A 15,395-nucleotide genomic window follows, 5' to 3' on the forward strand; every position below is an offset into this window, starting at 1 on the left:
GGTAGCGACAGGGACAGTTCTGGAAGGCACCAGATGCAGGTCGTCGGGGTGGTGGTGAAAGGGATCGCTGAAGATAATCCCTATGCCTTAAATAAGTATCGCGAGGCCGCATCATCACGGAGCCGGTTACGATTCTCATCCAGCAGGAGTCCCTCTCCTGCGGTGTTGGGTGATGGTGGTCACAAGGGAGGGTCGGACGGCGGAGAATACGCAGCGGTGGACGCTCCTGCCCTGGCTGTGCACCTCTGTACAGCTGGTGGATACAGAAGCAGCGGAAAGATGACTGTGCTAGACGCCCCTGCTCACCCTGACTACCTCTGGAGGCGTTGCGAGATGAAGGCTGATATGGACGCCTTTGCCTTCCTCTGGCTGATGAAGGTCGTCGCTGGGAGCTGCATCTCAGACACTGTATTCCGCTGGCTATGTCCATCAGCCTACGAGGGGAGGAAACACGACCAAATATGACGGGGGGCGGCGTCTGTGTCGAGGCACTGCTGGCACTGTTGGTAAAACGGGCACCGCTGACACTGCTGGTACTAAGGGCACCGCTGACACTGCTGGTACTACGGGCACCGCTGGCACTGCTGGTACTACGGGCACCGCTGGCACTGCTGGTACTAAGGGCACCGCTGGCAGTGCTGCTACCACGGGCACCGCTGGCACTGCTGCTACCACGGGCACCACTGGCACTACTGCTACCACGGGCACCGCTGGCACTTCTGCTACCACGGGCACCGCTGTAACTGCTGCTACCACGGGCACCGCTGGCACTGCTGACACTGCTGGTAACGCAGGTACTGCTGGCGCTGCTGGTAACGCAGGCACTGCTGGCACTGCTGGTACCGCAGGCACCACTGGCACTGCTGGTACCACAGGCACCACTGGCACTGCTGGTACTGCAGGCACTACTGGCACTGCTGGTACCGCAGGCACTACTGGCACTGCTGGTACCGCAGGCACCACTGGCAATGCTGGTACCGCAGGCACCACTGGCAGTGCTGGTACCGCAGGCACCACTGGCAGTGCTGGTACCGCAGGCACCACTGGCACTGCTGGTACCACAGGCACTGCTGGCACGCCGTTCATTTTCCCGCGACACTTGACGAGACTGCGACGGCGGGAGTCCTCCTCTACATCCGCCCCAGGCATTTCTGGCACTTCTGGTACTGCTGACACTGTTGGTAAAGCAAGCACCACTGGCACTGTTGGCACCACTGGCACTGTTGATAAAACAGGCACAGTTGGCACTGTTGATGCCACAGGCTTCGCTGGCACCGCTGGCACTGCTGGCACCACATGCACCGCTGGCACTGCTGGTACCACAGGCACCGCTGGCACTGCTGGTACCGCGGGCACCGCTGCTGGTACTACTGGCATTGAAAATACGCTGTAGATTTTCCCGGAATACATGGCAAGGGAGTAGCGGCGGGAATCCTTCCCTGTTAGCACCCCTGGTACCACTAACACCGCTGTCACTGCTGGCATCACTGGTACCACTGTCAATTAAAGCACTCTGTGAATTTTCCTGGAATACATGGCAAGACAGTGGCGGCGTGAGTCCTTCCCTGTTGGAACCGCTGGCATCGCTGGCATTGAAAATACGCCGTGCATTTTCCCGTGGTAATTGACGAGGCTGTTGCAGCAGGATTTCCCTGCAGGAAGAAGGGGCCTTGTTATGGTGTGGGTGGTGTGGTGACTGCCGCCGCCTTGCGTGCCTTTGTCGCTGCTCCTGTAGAGGTCGTCTCGTGGCGTTCCCTTGTCGCTGCTCCTGTTGTGATTGTGGTGGTGGACTCGTGCCGGTTCCATGCTGCTTCTCCTGCTGCTGCGATGGCTGTCTTGTTTGCTGCCGCTGCTCCTGTGGTGGTTGTGTTGTAGTTTGCTGCACTTGATTTTGTTGTGGTGGTGGTTGTGTAGTAGTATGCTTCTGCCACTCTTGTGGTGGTTGTGGCGGTGGTTGTCTTGTTGTTTCATCTTGTTGGTTCTGTTGTTGTACTGTAGTTTCCTGTGGTGGTGCTTCTAATGTGGTTTCCTGTTGTGGTGGTTGTGTTGTAGTTTGCTGTCCTTGGTCCTGTTGTGGTGGCTGTGCTGTAGTTTGCTGTCCTTGGTCCTGTTGTGGTGGTTGTGTTGTAGTTTGCTGTCCTTGGTCCTGTTGTGGTGGTTGTGTTGTTTCCTGTTGTTGTTGTGGTAGTGGTGGTGGTGGTGGTGGTGGTTCTTCCCGCCCCTCGCCCGAACGTCCTGCTTGGCTTAGGCTGGGCGCGGCGTTTTCATTCTCCTGGGACATGACCAAGGACTCGTGGGACCAGCAGCGGCCGTGTGGGTGGTGTGGTTGGTGCAGGCGTCTATCCGTGACTCGCGAGCCCCGCACCTGCCCGAACCTCCACGCTTCATCCCAGAAAACTCGACTCTTTAGACACTATGTTTCACTCTTACGAGATAGTTATGAGGTACGCTTGATGATACTGAAGTAATATTAGCGTTTTCCTCTGAGGGTTAGATTAAGTTTATTGTAACTGTATATTCTAAAAAAGCATATTAAAACCACGAACATTGTTAATAAGTGGTTGAAATAAAACACTGTATTCTGAAACGCCTTGCTCTCTCACCACAACTGTTTTTAAAAACCACAAATATGATTAGCTGGGCTCTAAAGACTGTTTCTCCTGTTAATAATGTAAAAATCTTGCTAATCTGTCTCTAGAACCGTATAAACATTCATAGCAACCCGTATCAATTCAACTAGAGCCTTTTGAGGGTAGTGGAGGTGCGGGACAGATGTGTTTGAGAATATGGCCCATAATAATAGAATAATAACAAAGCTATTATTAGATCTGAACCAGAGTTTGAAATCTCTAGACGCCGGGCAGACACACACGCTGCCTGATGTGAGTCAGGTGAAGACAGCCAGGTGTTTCGAGTCAGGCGAAGACAGCCAGGTACTAATGAGAGGATTATGTCGAGGAAGGGGGAGGGTGAGGCTTTCGTCTGACCTGTTCGTGACCTACCATAGCTTACAATACCACTGCCACCTACCACGAAAAAAAAAAAATAATAATAAAGATAAAATAATAATAATCATAATAATAATCTACCATGTTTACTATTGCCACTTACGATAAAATATATGAAAAAATAAGATAAGATTACATATACTAGGCAAATAAAGGTAGTTTTAACAGGTAATGAAGAAGGAAATATATTAATAAGGAGGATTTATATTCACGGGGAGAAATGACAAGGGGGTAGATTTCTAGGGGGGAAGGGGGAGTTCCTGTATTCCGCACAATTTAAACTACAAAATAAATAAATAAATAAACTATGTCCTCCCTTCTAGTGCACCTCTACAATATAGCGCCAACCTACACCGTGCAACACCATTCTACGTCACACATCATATCCCGCAGCACACCACACTCTACCATATCATCTCATATCACACTGCTGCACCCTTCACCACACCACACCATCCTTCACCACACCACACCATCCTACACCTCACTATGTGCATTCTGTCAGCCCACCTGCCTCTCCCGTTGTCCCCCTCTCCGTTCTCCCCCTACGCGTTGATCCACCCTTCCCTCCCCACCCACATAAGCCACTTCTATCTCCCCTTCCACCTCTCCCTCCCCTATATGTCTCTCCACCACCACCACCACCTCTTCCACCTCCTCCTTCACCACCACTATACCATCACCATTGTCTCCTCTTCCTCCACATAATCAATTATATATTTTTTTTCTTTTCTCCTTTTTTTTGTTTATCTGTCTATTTATCTATTATGTAATTTTCTTACTCTTCCGTCTCCCTGTCTATTTATTTTCTTCTTATATTCCTGTTATCTATCTACCCTTTCGTTCATTATTCCCTCTTATCTATTAATTCATTCATTCCTCTTCCTATCTACTCATTCATTACTTATCTACACTAATTTATCTCTCTCTCTCTCTCTCTCTCTCTCTCTCTCTCTCTCTCTCTCTCTCTCTCTCTCTCTCTCTCTCTCTCTCTCTCTCTCCATACACCACGTGAGCCATGATGACCCAAGTGACATGTGACCTGCAACGTCATTGGCTACAAAAACCGAAGAGCCTGTGGATCCACCAATGACGTGACACCGTTAGAAAGGTCAGGCTGTGAGTGGCTGGCTGGAATTAGCTGAAGGGAGGAGGGGCACGAGGGCATAAAACGAGGGGGAGCAGGGCGCGTGAGCTCAGTTGAGGTCTACACGCGATCGAGATGAAGGTTGTAATGGTCATCCTCCTGGCCTGCGCCGCTGTGCTGGTCCACGGCCGTCCTGCCCTCGAGGTCAGTTTTGTGTTAAGTTTGTCTTGTCTTTTGTTGCGTTTGTTTGTGTGTGATCTTGAAATTGAGGTATTCATGATGGTTTTTGGACTGTGTAATAGATGTGTGTGTATCCTTCCACGCCCGTCCCACCTTTGAGGTCAGTTTTGTGTTAAATTTGTTCATGTGTTAGTGGTGGTTTTTGGATTATGCAATAGTTGTGTGTGTGTGTCCTTCCATGCCTATCCCACCCTCGAGATCAGTTTTAAACGTTTTAGTCCTCGAGGTGCACGTAACTGTTATGTTCTTAGTGCCATGTATTCATTTTCAAGCGTTTTGCATGACACGTAACACCCGGTAGTGCTTGAAGAAGTGCTGATTGCGTCATTAACTTGAGAGTGAATGCAGGGCAGTCTTCCTCTCTGGTAATCTCCAAACGCTGTCCACGCGGGGAAAAAATATCGGAGAATTTGTCCAGAGAGAAATATGTACGTGTCCTAGGCATATTTTCCTCTTGGCAGTGTCTTGGTGTCTTAATGTTGAAGTTGCGAGAGACAGCGGAATAAGCAAAAGAATGGCGCAAGACATGGAAAAGGCTTATGAAAAATATCGATTTAAGCTGAGAAATAGTGCTGATGCATTTTCTTATCACGTAGGAGGCGTGGGAGGATCAGTGGTTTTATTCTTGCGAGTGTTCTAATGCATTTCTTCATCCCGTGAGAGGCGGAGGAAGAGAGAGGCATTGGTCTTATTCTTGCCAGTGTTCTGATAATTTTTGATGTATTTCTTTTCCCGTAAGCGAAGGAGAGGCATTGGTTTTGCCAAGTGTTCTAATGCATTTCTTTACCCCATAGGAGGAACAGCAGCCGCAGAGGAATGTGACTACCTACGGACAGATCTTCGGTCACGCCTACATCGGGGCCCTGAATATTCTCAGACAATGGCTCTCAACCACGACGGAGGTGCCGACCACCATCACGACGGAGGTGCCGACCACCACCACGACGGAGGTGCCGACCACCACCACGACGGAGGTGCCCGATAGGTCGTTCTTTTGGACCATGACGGACGCTGCCTCCATCACCACCACTTTAAATACACCTGTCATAACTGATACGACCACCACTACTACAGAAACACCCTCCACTACTGCTTCCACCACCACTACCACAGAGACGCCTTCCACTACTACCTCTACTGCAGATACAACTACCACTTCTACTGCGACTACTACTACTGAGGCACCTTCTACTACTGCAACTACTACTACTACCACTGCTACTGAACTACCTACAACCTTCACTACTACTACAACCACTGCTACTGAACTACCTACAACCTTCACTACTACTACAACTACCACTACAGAACCACCTACCACCACCACCCCAAGTACTACTACTACTACTACTACTACCACCACCACCACTACTACAGATCCACCTACAACCACTACCACCACAAGTGAAGAGCCATCTACCACCACCACAATGGACACTGCTCCCTTCATCCTACCAACTACCTCCTCTGACTTCCGCCTCAAACTATTGCAGAAACTAAAGGAGGAAGACGAGAAGGCTGAGCTTGCCCACCTCAAGACTCTCCAGCTTGAATATGATGTGATGGAGGGACACATCTCAACCCCCAAAGCTTCTCAGTCCATCCTTGAAGCCCTAGGGAATGTGTTCAAAACCGTCTGGCCATATCTGCCCCTCTCCATACTGGTTCTCGTCATCATTGCCAGTATTGTGGTGCATGTTCGTCAGAAGAAAAGGCGGCAGGCTGACTTTCTACACGAGGACCTGGACAGTGTGGGTGTGAGGAATGTAGAAGTGGTGATCTGATGCGCCGAACAGTCTATGGTGTGTGGTGATGACCTGTGCAATGTATAATGTGGAAATGTGTTCATACTGCTGACTCCTATGTATGTAAATCTCTTTCTGTCTCTGCAATACTATTTAGTTGAGATGGTGAAATGCAAACAGAGAATGACAAGGTTATGAGTTTTTAATGTTGGGTTTTCAGTATGTTTGTTGTTGGGTCACAATATGATCTCATTTATGTATCAAATAATAAATATGTAAATAGAAAGATATATATTTTTCTTCAGTACCATTAATAGTGACAAATCATTTCATGCATTCAGTCTATCAGTCATCTACTGGCATTGGTTTCAATGAATATTCAGTTCTGGAAAATCTTCACTAAAACTGACTGCCTGTGAATTAAACTTCAGAAAGGAAGAGCATTACTAACAGTAAGATGGGATTATGAAACCTTCATGATAATGGAATGGGAGTATAGAGCTTTAATTAGCTACATATATAGTATTTGGTTTGCCTGTACACCTCATCTTTCCCACTCAGGATGTGACATAGACCAACCCTGATCTGAAGCACACACACATTCACGTACACACACACATGCACACTCACAGGAGTGGGTAGGACAGCAACACTTCCACTCCTGGGAAATAAGATCTGGATTCCTGCACATTTATGAATATATTGTCATAAATCAAGGCCCATAAAGGGAACATGGAATGCAAGGAGGCAGGATCTTCTACGGCAAAGGTGAGCAGCATCTCTGTTCATAGCCGAAGTGTCTTGCGCGGCACTCCCTCCATCGCCGCCTCCACCGAGGAGAGGAAGCTGGCCGTGCTGTGGATGGTGGAGCCACCCAGGATGACCCGAGTGTTGCTGCTCTTGGTGTTGAACTGGTGCACTGCCAGGGACTCCTCGTAGGTGGCGCCGCCGATGATGAACACCACCACATGTTGAGGTCTGTGGGATGAGGAAAGGTTGACACTCATCCAACACAATCCCCTCATTACAGCACACATCACTGGTCATCATCCATAACCTCCACTCATTCTACACAATCCAATTAATGTGGTACATGTTTACTCACCTGCTTGGTTAGTGTTACTCTGGCCAGTCAAGCAAGTAGAGGAAATTGTCTTTGAAATACTATGGTAGCTCAAGTCTACATGTACACCAGTTTGTTGGAAGTGGTGTTATCTAATGGTATGATAGAATAAGGACTGAGTTATGTACTATTGAGAAAACTGACCTGGTATAAGCATGAGTGATGAAAGCACAAGATTGTGTGTGTGTGTGTGTTTTTTTTTTTTTTTTTTTGGCCAAAGAATAACAATTTTCTATGCTGTTAAAATAGTTCACCAGTTTTCTGTTTTTTTCATGCATTTCTTATACCAGGTTAGAGTTTTCCCAAAAGTAACTTAAGCAGAACCAACAGATATAAACAGGCAGGATGTATTATTGTTCTGTTAGTATCATTAGAAGTTATGTTAAGGGTTCAGCAGAATGACGGATTAACTTGTGTACTTTAAGCAGAATTAACAGATACAAGAAGGGTGTGTTAATGTTTTACTATCATGGTCATTATCCTAATCTATTTTACAAGAACTGCCATGTGTAGGCTGGATGGTTTCCTGCAGCTTCCCTTAATTTCATATGTTCTTAACTCACTTTGTCCCTGGAGGCATGGAGGGAGCATTGCCACAGTATGGGAAGGCTCCCTCACGCAGTCGTCCCTTCATCACTTCCTCCAGTGTCTCCAGCAGCAGTGGCTTATGTTGTGTGTACACGTTGTCCACGCCCTTCAGTCCCTGCAGCAGACAGATAACACACCCTCTGCACTTTAACTTCCACTGTTCTCTGGCACATCTCTCCTCAATTACTAATGACTTGAGAGACATCTTTTCTTGTTCCGCAGCCACCTCCAAACACTGACTCACTCCCGTAACCATTTCACTGCTATTACTAACAACTCAGAGACATCTTTTCTTGTTCTAAAGCTACCTTCCAACATTGTACTGCCTAAAAATTGCAAAATATATTCCTTTTCTTCCCTTTCTTTTTACAGATGCTTATACAGATTCCACCCATTGCTTTTAGGCCAGTGAATTGTATATTGCAGGGAAAGGATTAAATGCTTCATAAATGTGATAAAAGAATAATAAAGGATGACACTAACTTAAAACACTTTAACATTCAACCAGAGAAATGGCAGGATATGGTGAGTGCCTACCTTGAAGAACCGCTTCCTGATGCCAGATACATCCTGTGGTAGCTGGGTGCCAAATAGGTCGCTCTGTCTGGCCCTTGCTCCGCCATAGTCCATGAGTGAGGACAGCAGCTGGGGAGGGAAGCCTGAGGTAAATGTCTTTCTTAGTTCTGGTCAAGGTAGTGAGGAGACTGAGAACAAGATCATTCTTTTGACTGTACTCTGAAGGGACTGGCATCTTCAGTGGGCCTTTTTTTGTCTTTTTTGTTGTCTTTGGCCATAGCTCTTTACATAAAAATAAATAAGTAAAAGTCTAATGTAGTAGCTTATAATGGTGCCAAGGGAGATATAAAAGAGAATGATTTGGTAGGGGCACATTAAATGAAAGAGTGATATGAATGTGAATGAAAGGAAATAAGGTTGAAGATGAAAGACTGAGTAAGAGACAACTAATCCATTACTACTAAATGATATACTGACATGTCATACCCAGCTTTGTTAAGTTTGGTCTTCACTAATGTCTCATAAGCAATAACCAGCAAAACTATTCATTCTAGTGCAGACAAGAAAACAATTGCCTTGCCTTGAGGTAACGGTCGCCAACACTGCGCTTGTTGAGGGCTGAGACAAGTCCCTTCAAATCAGTGTTGGGGTGACCTTCATGCCGCAGCGCATACAGCATCACCAGCACGGCTGCATCTATCTCCCGCACCTTGGGGTCTGTCACCAGCTGCCGGATCCTCTGTGGATGAATAATGAAGGTTTGTCTGTCTAACAAAAGGGAAAGAAATATTCTGAGCTATATGAGGTATATGACAGAATTGATAGGGAAGGGACATACTGACACTCTTAGTTCTAATGGCTCCTGGTATGAAGGAGTAATTCATGACTTCATGAGGTAATTATAATCTATTGCCATTCATACAAGGTTCATAAAAAGGCAAAGATAGATCCACATCATTAACAGCAATAATTTCAATCTGTGTTTCATTATCAATACACAGAACTGATAAATTTGTCCACAGATAATATCATAGAAGCTTGTCAAGGGTAATCTGTGAGTAGGGAGAGCAGCCAGTGAAATGCAGTATTACCTGAAGGTTGGCCGAGTGGTCTGAGCCGCACACCAGTTCCTGCTGACACTCTGAGATGGCCAGCAGCGCGTGATTGCCCACCAGCCGAGACAACTCCCCCACCACTGTCACGTGCTTGCTCACTGTGCCCGACATTTTCTGGAAGTGAGCTGCAATCTGAGTCTTGGTACTTGTAGAAATAATATGCATAAGTCTGTTAAAGGTGAACTAAAAGAAATAGCCTGGAGGGAAATATATCAACCACAGAATCATGCCTTACAATCCTATACATAATGACATATAATTTATTCATCACAAACACAAATAAATAACAAACCAAAATCATGCATTACAAAAATATTATCATCAGCATTATATAAATCACAAGGAGCAGTCAGTAATAACAATAGCAGGCCAAACAGTATGCCTCAAGTTCCCACAACACTCCTTACCTTAAATCACAAGGAACACTCAATAGCCTCAACACTCAAAGCTACAATAGTATGCCTTGAGTTCACCATAACAGTCCTCGTCTTAAATCACAGAGAATGCTCAATGCCAACTACAGTATACCTCAAATTTCCCTGAACACTCCTCACCTTGAACTGTGGGTAATTCTCGACAAAGCTCTTCATGTCACTTATTGTCTCTACTTTTTGCTGATTGGAGAGCCTCTTCTGATAATCCTCCATTAAGTCCTTGATGGTCTGCCCAATCTCCCCATAGTTCAGGTACATGCTCTGAAATGTTGCTTGTCTTAGAACTGTTGCCAATGTAATCACCAAATGTGTCAAATAATATCATCCATTGTGCCAGAATGTAGACCTCTTATTTCAAAGATAGTTTTGGGAGCTACTGTACACAAGATTATTAGGGTTGGTAATCAGGGGAAGGTGAAAATTAATGTGCTCAAGCAAGATAAAGGATTCAAAAGCAACAGCAAGATATTGGTTCCTAAGTGTAGTGGTGGATGACTGGAATAGACTCAATTATTAGGATGCTAGTGCTGATTCAATGAGAGGGTTTCAGAGGAGGCAAATGTATGGATGGTAATGGCAGGTGGCCATAGGTGTGTGTGTGTGTGTGTGTGTTATGTAGGACTTACCACACATAAGTATACTTTCACAAAACCAAAATTTAAGACATCACAAGCTTGACTCATTCCTGTAAAAGTACAAGTCTACTTTCCTGAAACCAAAATTTCTGACTCTAGTACAGGCTTGTCTCAGTCCCATAAAAAAAAAAAAAAAAAAAACATAAATAAATAAAAAAAAAGAAAAATAATAAATAAATAAAATATAGATAGAAAATAAAGTAAAAAGCACAGATAGTAATATATACTGGGCACTCAGATCTCACCTTGCTCTTTACTCACCTGGGCATAGAACTCATCCTGTGTGGGGGACATCACCACCTCCTTCAAGTCATCCGCCACGCCGGCCACGTGTGCCAGACTCACCCGTCCACTGGCCACCCCAAGCAACTCGTGCACCATTGCCTCATATGTCCACTGTTGCCAAATTAAAAAAATATAACTCAGTAAGATCAATAATTACTGTATGTTGTATTACACTAGGTGGGTGTTTTTGATTTATAAGTATTAGAGTGGAGAGATAAAAGACAACTTGTGCTCCACTGCCTCATCCATCCACTACTACCTGACAAAATAATACATCAATCATATCAATGCTATAATTGTATCAACATTGCTTAAAATCACACTTAACAGGATTCATTTGATTTGAAAGCAGATATGTGAGAAACCCTGAAATTAATAAGCAAAAATAACAAAAAAAGTCAAGAAATCAATCTTATGAACACAAAACTGAAGTCTGATTTTGGCGACAGCTCATTTTTACTTATCTATGTCCTAAATAATTAGAAAATAATACTTGTACCTTATGGACAAATCTTCTGCAACATGGTGTAATCACTGTATGCTTCATTATACTAGGCAGTTCGTGCTCCAGCTTAATAAGTATTAGTGAGTAAGGAACAGGCAATGAAAAAGTGTATATAGAGCATGTTTTTAAATGTCAGGTATGGACAGGAGTGTGAGTAACTTGCCTGGTGGAGCAGAGGAGTGACTGGGTCATCTCTGCGGTCCAGGATGAGCAGTAGAGTGTTCCCCTCGGCATCTGGACTGTTGTACAGGGAACTCTCATTCAAGATGGTTTGCTGCAATGGTGAGGAATGTGACCAGGTTTACAAAGGAAATTAGATAAATATGGGTAGTTTATCAAAAGGATGGTAAGATGAAATGGTGAGTAATATGAGCAGTTGTTCAAAGAATGGTTTGGTGAAAGTACAAAACAAATATAAACAGCTTTTCATGATAGTCTACTAAAATTACACTAAATACAAGCAGTCATTCAAGATAGTTTGCTGAAATTGCAATATAAATAAGAGCAGTTTTCAAGATGGTCTGCTGATCATAAAAATATTAGGAATTTATCAAGATAGTTCTCTGAAATTATAATAAATATCAACAGTTTTTTCCAGATGTTCTGCTAAATTTGCAACATAAATATGAACAATTTTTCAAAAGAATTGTCTAATGAAATAAATATCCGTACTCTAATATTCTCGGCGAGGACTCTGGCCATCTCTGAGTTGTTCTGGTAACGGATGGAGGGCAGCACCTGCAGGCTGAACAGCACAGCCGCCACACCCTGCACGGTCCGCTGCAGGGCCCCACTCGCCCACTTCAGGCCTGGGGTTAAGGACAGACTACATTAGGGGACCTCCATGTTCAAGGATTTGTGGCAAGTTTCTGGCTCAGGATGGTGTGATGAATTTTCTTTGGTACTGATGAAATGTAACCAATCTGTATTTATATTAAGGGGATTTACGTGGAAATATAGTCATGAGATAGAGCCTTGTGATGTACATATATGTTCTCTTGTGTACAAAAATAAAATATAAGTTACTGGGTTGTAGTCATCAAAGAAATAGAATTAGGAAGCATAGTTTTAAAAGGTATGTTGTCTTGCCACTATGGAAAATACCTAAAGAATAATAGTTTTCAGGATATCTCACTTGAACATTCAAACTTTTTAACAAATTCATCAAAAGAAAATTATAATCCTCTCTCTCTCTCTCTCTCTCTCTCTCTCTCTGTTTACCAGGTTCTATTGCTACCTAAAGAACAATAGTTTTCAGGTTATGTCCCTTGAATTCTCACACTCACAAATTTATACAAAGAAAGATATAACCTCTAATACTTCCCATTCTACTTCTCTTTGCTTACCAGGTCCACTTGTAACACTTGCCTTGGGAGTGTATGGGCATGTTGAGGGAGAAGAGGTGAGGGGACAGCGCCTGGTAGTCAGCGTACAGCTCCTGCACCTCCCTCACCACCTCCTGCTCATCAGCCTCTGCCAGCAGCTTCACGTCGCTCTTGCTCACTACGTTACTGAAATCTGGAATGACACAGGAAGGATACAGTATGGTTTTCAATGCTTTTTTTTTATGGTATTGTACAGTTTTCAATACTTTCTTGTGATACTGTGCCACTTTAAATACTTATACTGATTTCATGGGTTATTATGTAGGTATCATGAAGTTTTATATCCTGCTGCCTCAATATTATGGGCTTAACAAGTAACGAACAATATCTTACACACAAACACACACAGACACACAGACACTTCCCTTCACTAACACTGTAACTCACATATGTAATAATTGCCATATCTGGGTTTCTGCAGCTCCCTCACAAGCAGGTCCACATTTTCCCTGGTGGGACGGATGTACACCAGACACTTGAGGTAGGACATGTTCTCCCCAGAGCTTGTCTGGTCGAGCCGCTCAAACATGTACACCTCCTGCCTCATCACCTCACTCATGCCCAGGACCACGCTGACGAATGATGTCTGTGGTGAGGGAGGAGGAGGCAGTGTGAGTGATGTATGATTTTTAATATAAGGATGTCATTGGTGTTATCATTATTAGAAGGTCTTCTTTTTCTCCTCCTATTCCTTCTTTCTCCTTCTTGGTGTGCCTTGAGGGGTGAGTGATGCTGGATGCTGTGTTAATGTAAGGCTGATGTTATTAGCAGAAGTAGTAGATAGAGTGCAGGACATTTCATAAGAAGTACCCTACATCTGCTGTAGTCTTAGATTTTGGGTAAGGAATGGTCTCATTATGAAGGGGCAGGGGTAAGCCAGTGTATGCTGTAAGGCCTTGCTGTGGGAGTATGTGGCCAGCTGTACTATGCCTAACCTCCTGTGGTGTAGTATGCTGGTCCATGAGACTGTCCTTTTCCACCTAGGGCTGATGGAGCCAAGAGTGTAAATGATGTGTGTGTGTGTGAGGTGCTCTGTCTAGACCACCCTGTGTAGGATTGCTGGCCTGGTATATAGATAGAAAGATAGAAACAATAGCAGTAAAAGTACAAAGCAATAATTTAACTGAAAATGCAAGGGTAAAAAAGCAACACAGAGAAAAAACAAATCCCTGCACCACCAATCTTTGACTCACCATCTCCCTTTGTCCATCAGCATAATCTTGTATCTTGACTTGAAAAAAAAGAGCAACAGCCTAACTAAAAATGAAAGGATATGAAAGTAAAACAAAGCAAACACAAAACAGGGTACAGAGAGAAATTACAACATTATCTAATCCTTCACTCACCGTCTCCTTGTCCATCAGCATGATCTTGTACCCCGGCTCGCTCTCCGTGATCATCTTGACCACATAATTCTTGATCACCTGCACCACACTCATGATGCTGAGCTTGCTGATGCCACCGAGGGGAACACAGCATCAAATGGCAGCCCTGGCAAGACACACAAGCTAAGATCTATGACAGAAGAAAAAAAATCAAAAGATAGGAGGCAACAAAGAGTAAGATCCACACAAGAAGAAACAGGGGAAAAGAAATATATAGAAGAGGCACAAAAGGGAAGATTCACAAGGGAAGACATGGAAAGAAACACTAAGAGGAACTAACGAGAGAAGAAATGCAGAGAAGAAACACATGGGGAAGGAAACAGTGATGGAAGACACACATGGGATAAAAGTGATGCTCTTTTATTACTTAGCTTGCTTATAGGAACTTCCTTGAAGGAATTCAGATAATTTTACCAACAGTGATTCCTCATGGAGCAGCTATATTATGCACCTATAGTGATGAATATTTACTGCACACGATATATTGTGTTAAACTGCAATGTTACCAATTAGGATCGTATAGAGGGGAGTATGGGGCACAGCCCCCCCCCCAACTTTGAGAGTAAAGTTGTGAGGGACACAGCTCCCCACAATTATCAAGGTTAGCGACTTCAAACTGTTAGAAGCGCATGGCAGATATTCCCTATTTGCTAACTTTTTTGGGGGGGGATTTTCCCAAAAAATGGTTATTTCCTTAGGCTTTTGAAATCTCCCAAATTTGGCCTCTCCCACCCTAAAATTCCTACTTTTCCCACTCAGTTCCGTAAGCTTGCTTTTCCTGGAGGGGGCAACAATATAATACATACGGAGCCACTACTGGTAAGATTTACCGCGAATTAATTTATAAGACTAAGATAAACTAATTAATGATCCAGTTAAAACTAACCGATTATTAAGGAAAAATGTTGTTCTCTTTCTTATTTTAGTTCTTACTGCACTTTTCTGTTGGATTGTACACACCTAAAAAAAGCCTCAGGTAAGGAATAGTTACCTGGCCGGCTGAGTTTCTGATGTCCTCCCCCTCCTTTCAGTTCTTTCCTTATTTAACTAAAGCACACGTTGTATTCCTCACATCTTCCTCTGGTTGACGAACAGAGTCATCAGCAATACAATATACAACCTCCTCAGGTGAGTAGAGTTGATAACAATAGTAATAAATAAACAGTCCACGTAGGTGACAGCCGTGGCTGTGTTTTGTTTACGTTTGCTTCCAGTCAGTCCTCCTCCTTACCAGCTGTCACGTGATCTTCCCTTCTCTTCTATAGATGTGCTCTTTTTTACTTTCCTAACGCATGGAAATGATGAAATATCCTTTTAAGATAATTTCCGACATGTTTGAAGCCA

General features: G+C 44.2%; 2 protein-coding genes across 4 annotated transcripts; one reads left to right on the forward strand and one right to left on the reverse strand.

Moving 5' to 3' along the window:
• Nucleotides 1–4,142: 4,142 nt before the first annotated feature.
• Nucleotides 4,143–6,366, forward strand: LOC135109749 (uncharacterized). 2 transcript variants are annotated; one of them, XM_064021339.1, is made up of 3 exons: nt 4,143–4,299; nt 5,130–5,309; nt 5,829–6,366. In XM_064021339.1, the coding sequence occupies exons 1-3, from the start codon at nt 4,231–4,233 to the stop codon at nt 6,117–6,119; spliced, it is 540 nt and encodes a 179-aa protein (XP_063877409.1). In that variant the 5' UTR covers nt 4,143–4,230; the 3' UTR covers nt 6,120–6,366. The 2 variants fall into 2 exon arrangements, with proteins under 2 accessions (XP_063877409.1, XP_063877408.1); XM_064021338.1 differs by having other exon boundaries at nt 5,130–6,366.
• LOC135109747 (vacuolar protein sorting-associated protein 45-like) lies at nt 6,265–15,276 on the reverse strand. Of its 2 annotated transcripts, none has more exons than XM_064021328.1 (13): nt 15,043–15,276; nt 14,013–14,157; nt 13,054–13,252; nt 12,650–12,799; nt 11,954–12,090; nt 11,445–11,555; nt 10,753–10,887; nt 9,977–10,117; nt 9,399–9,536; nt 8,888–9,046; nt 8,329–8,436; nt 7,767–7,906; nt 6,265–7,058 (listed from the first exon to the last, which is right to left on the reverse strand). In XM_064021328.1, the coding sequence occupies exons 2-13, from the start codon at nt 14,103–14,105 to the stop codon at nt 6,866–6,868; spliced, it is 1,704 nt and encodes a 567-aa protein (XP_063877398.1). In that variant the 5' UTR covers nt 14,106–14,157; nt 15,043–15,276; the 3' UTR covers nt 6,265–6,865. The 2 variants fall into 2 exon arrangements, with proteins under 2 accessions (XP_063877398.1, XP_063877399.1); XM_064021329.1 differs by having other exon boundaries at nt 14,013–14,181.
• Nucleotides 15,277–15,395: the final 119 nt, after the last annotated feature.

This window comes from Scylla paramamosain, chromosome 19 (genome assembly GCF_035594125.1).
Source record: "Scylla paramamosain isolate STU-SP2022 chromosome 19, ASM3559412v1, whole genome shotgun sequence".
Classification (NCBI taxonomy): domain Eukaryota; kingdom Metazoa; phylum Arthropoda; class Malacostraca; order Decapoda; family Portunidae; genus Scylla; species Scylla paramamosain.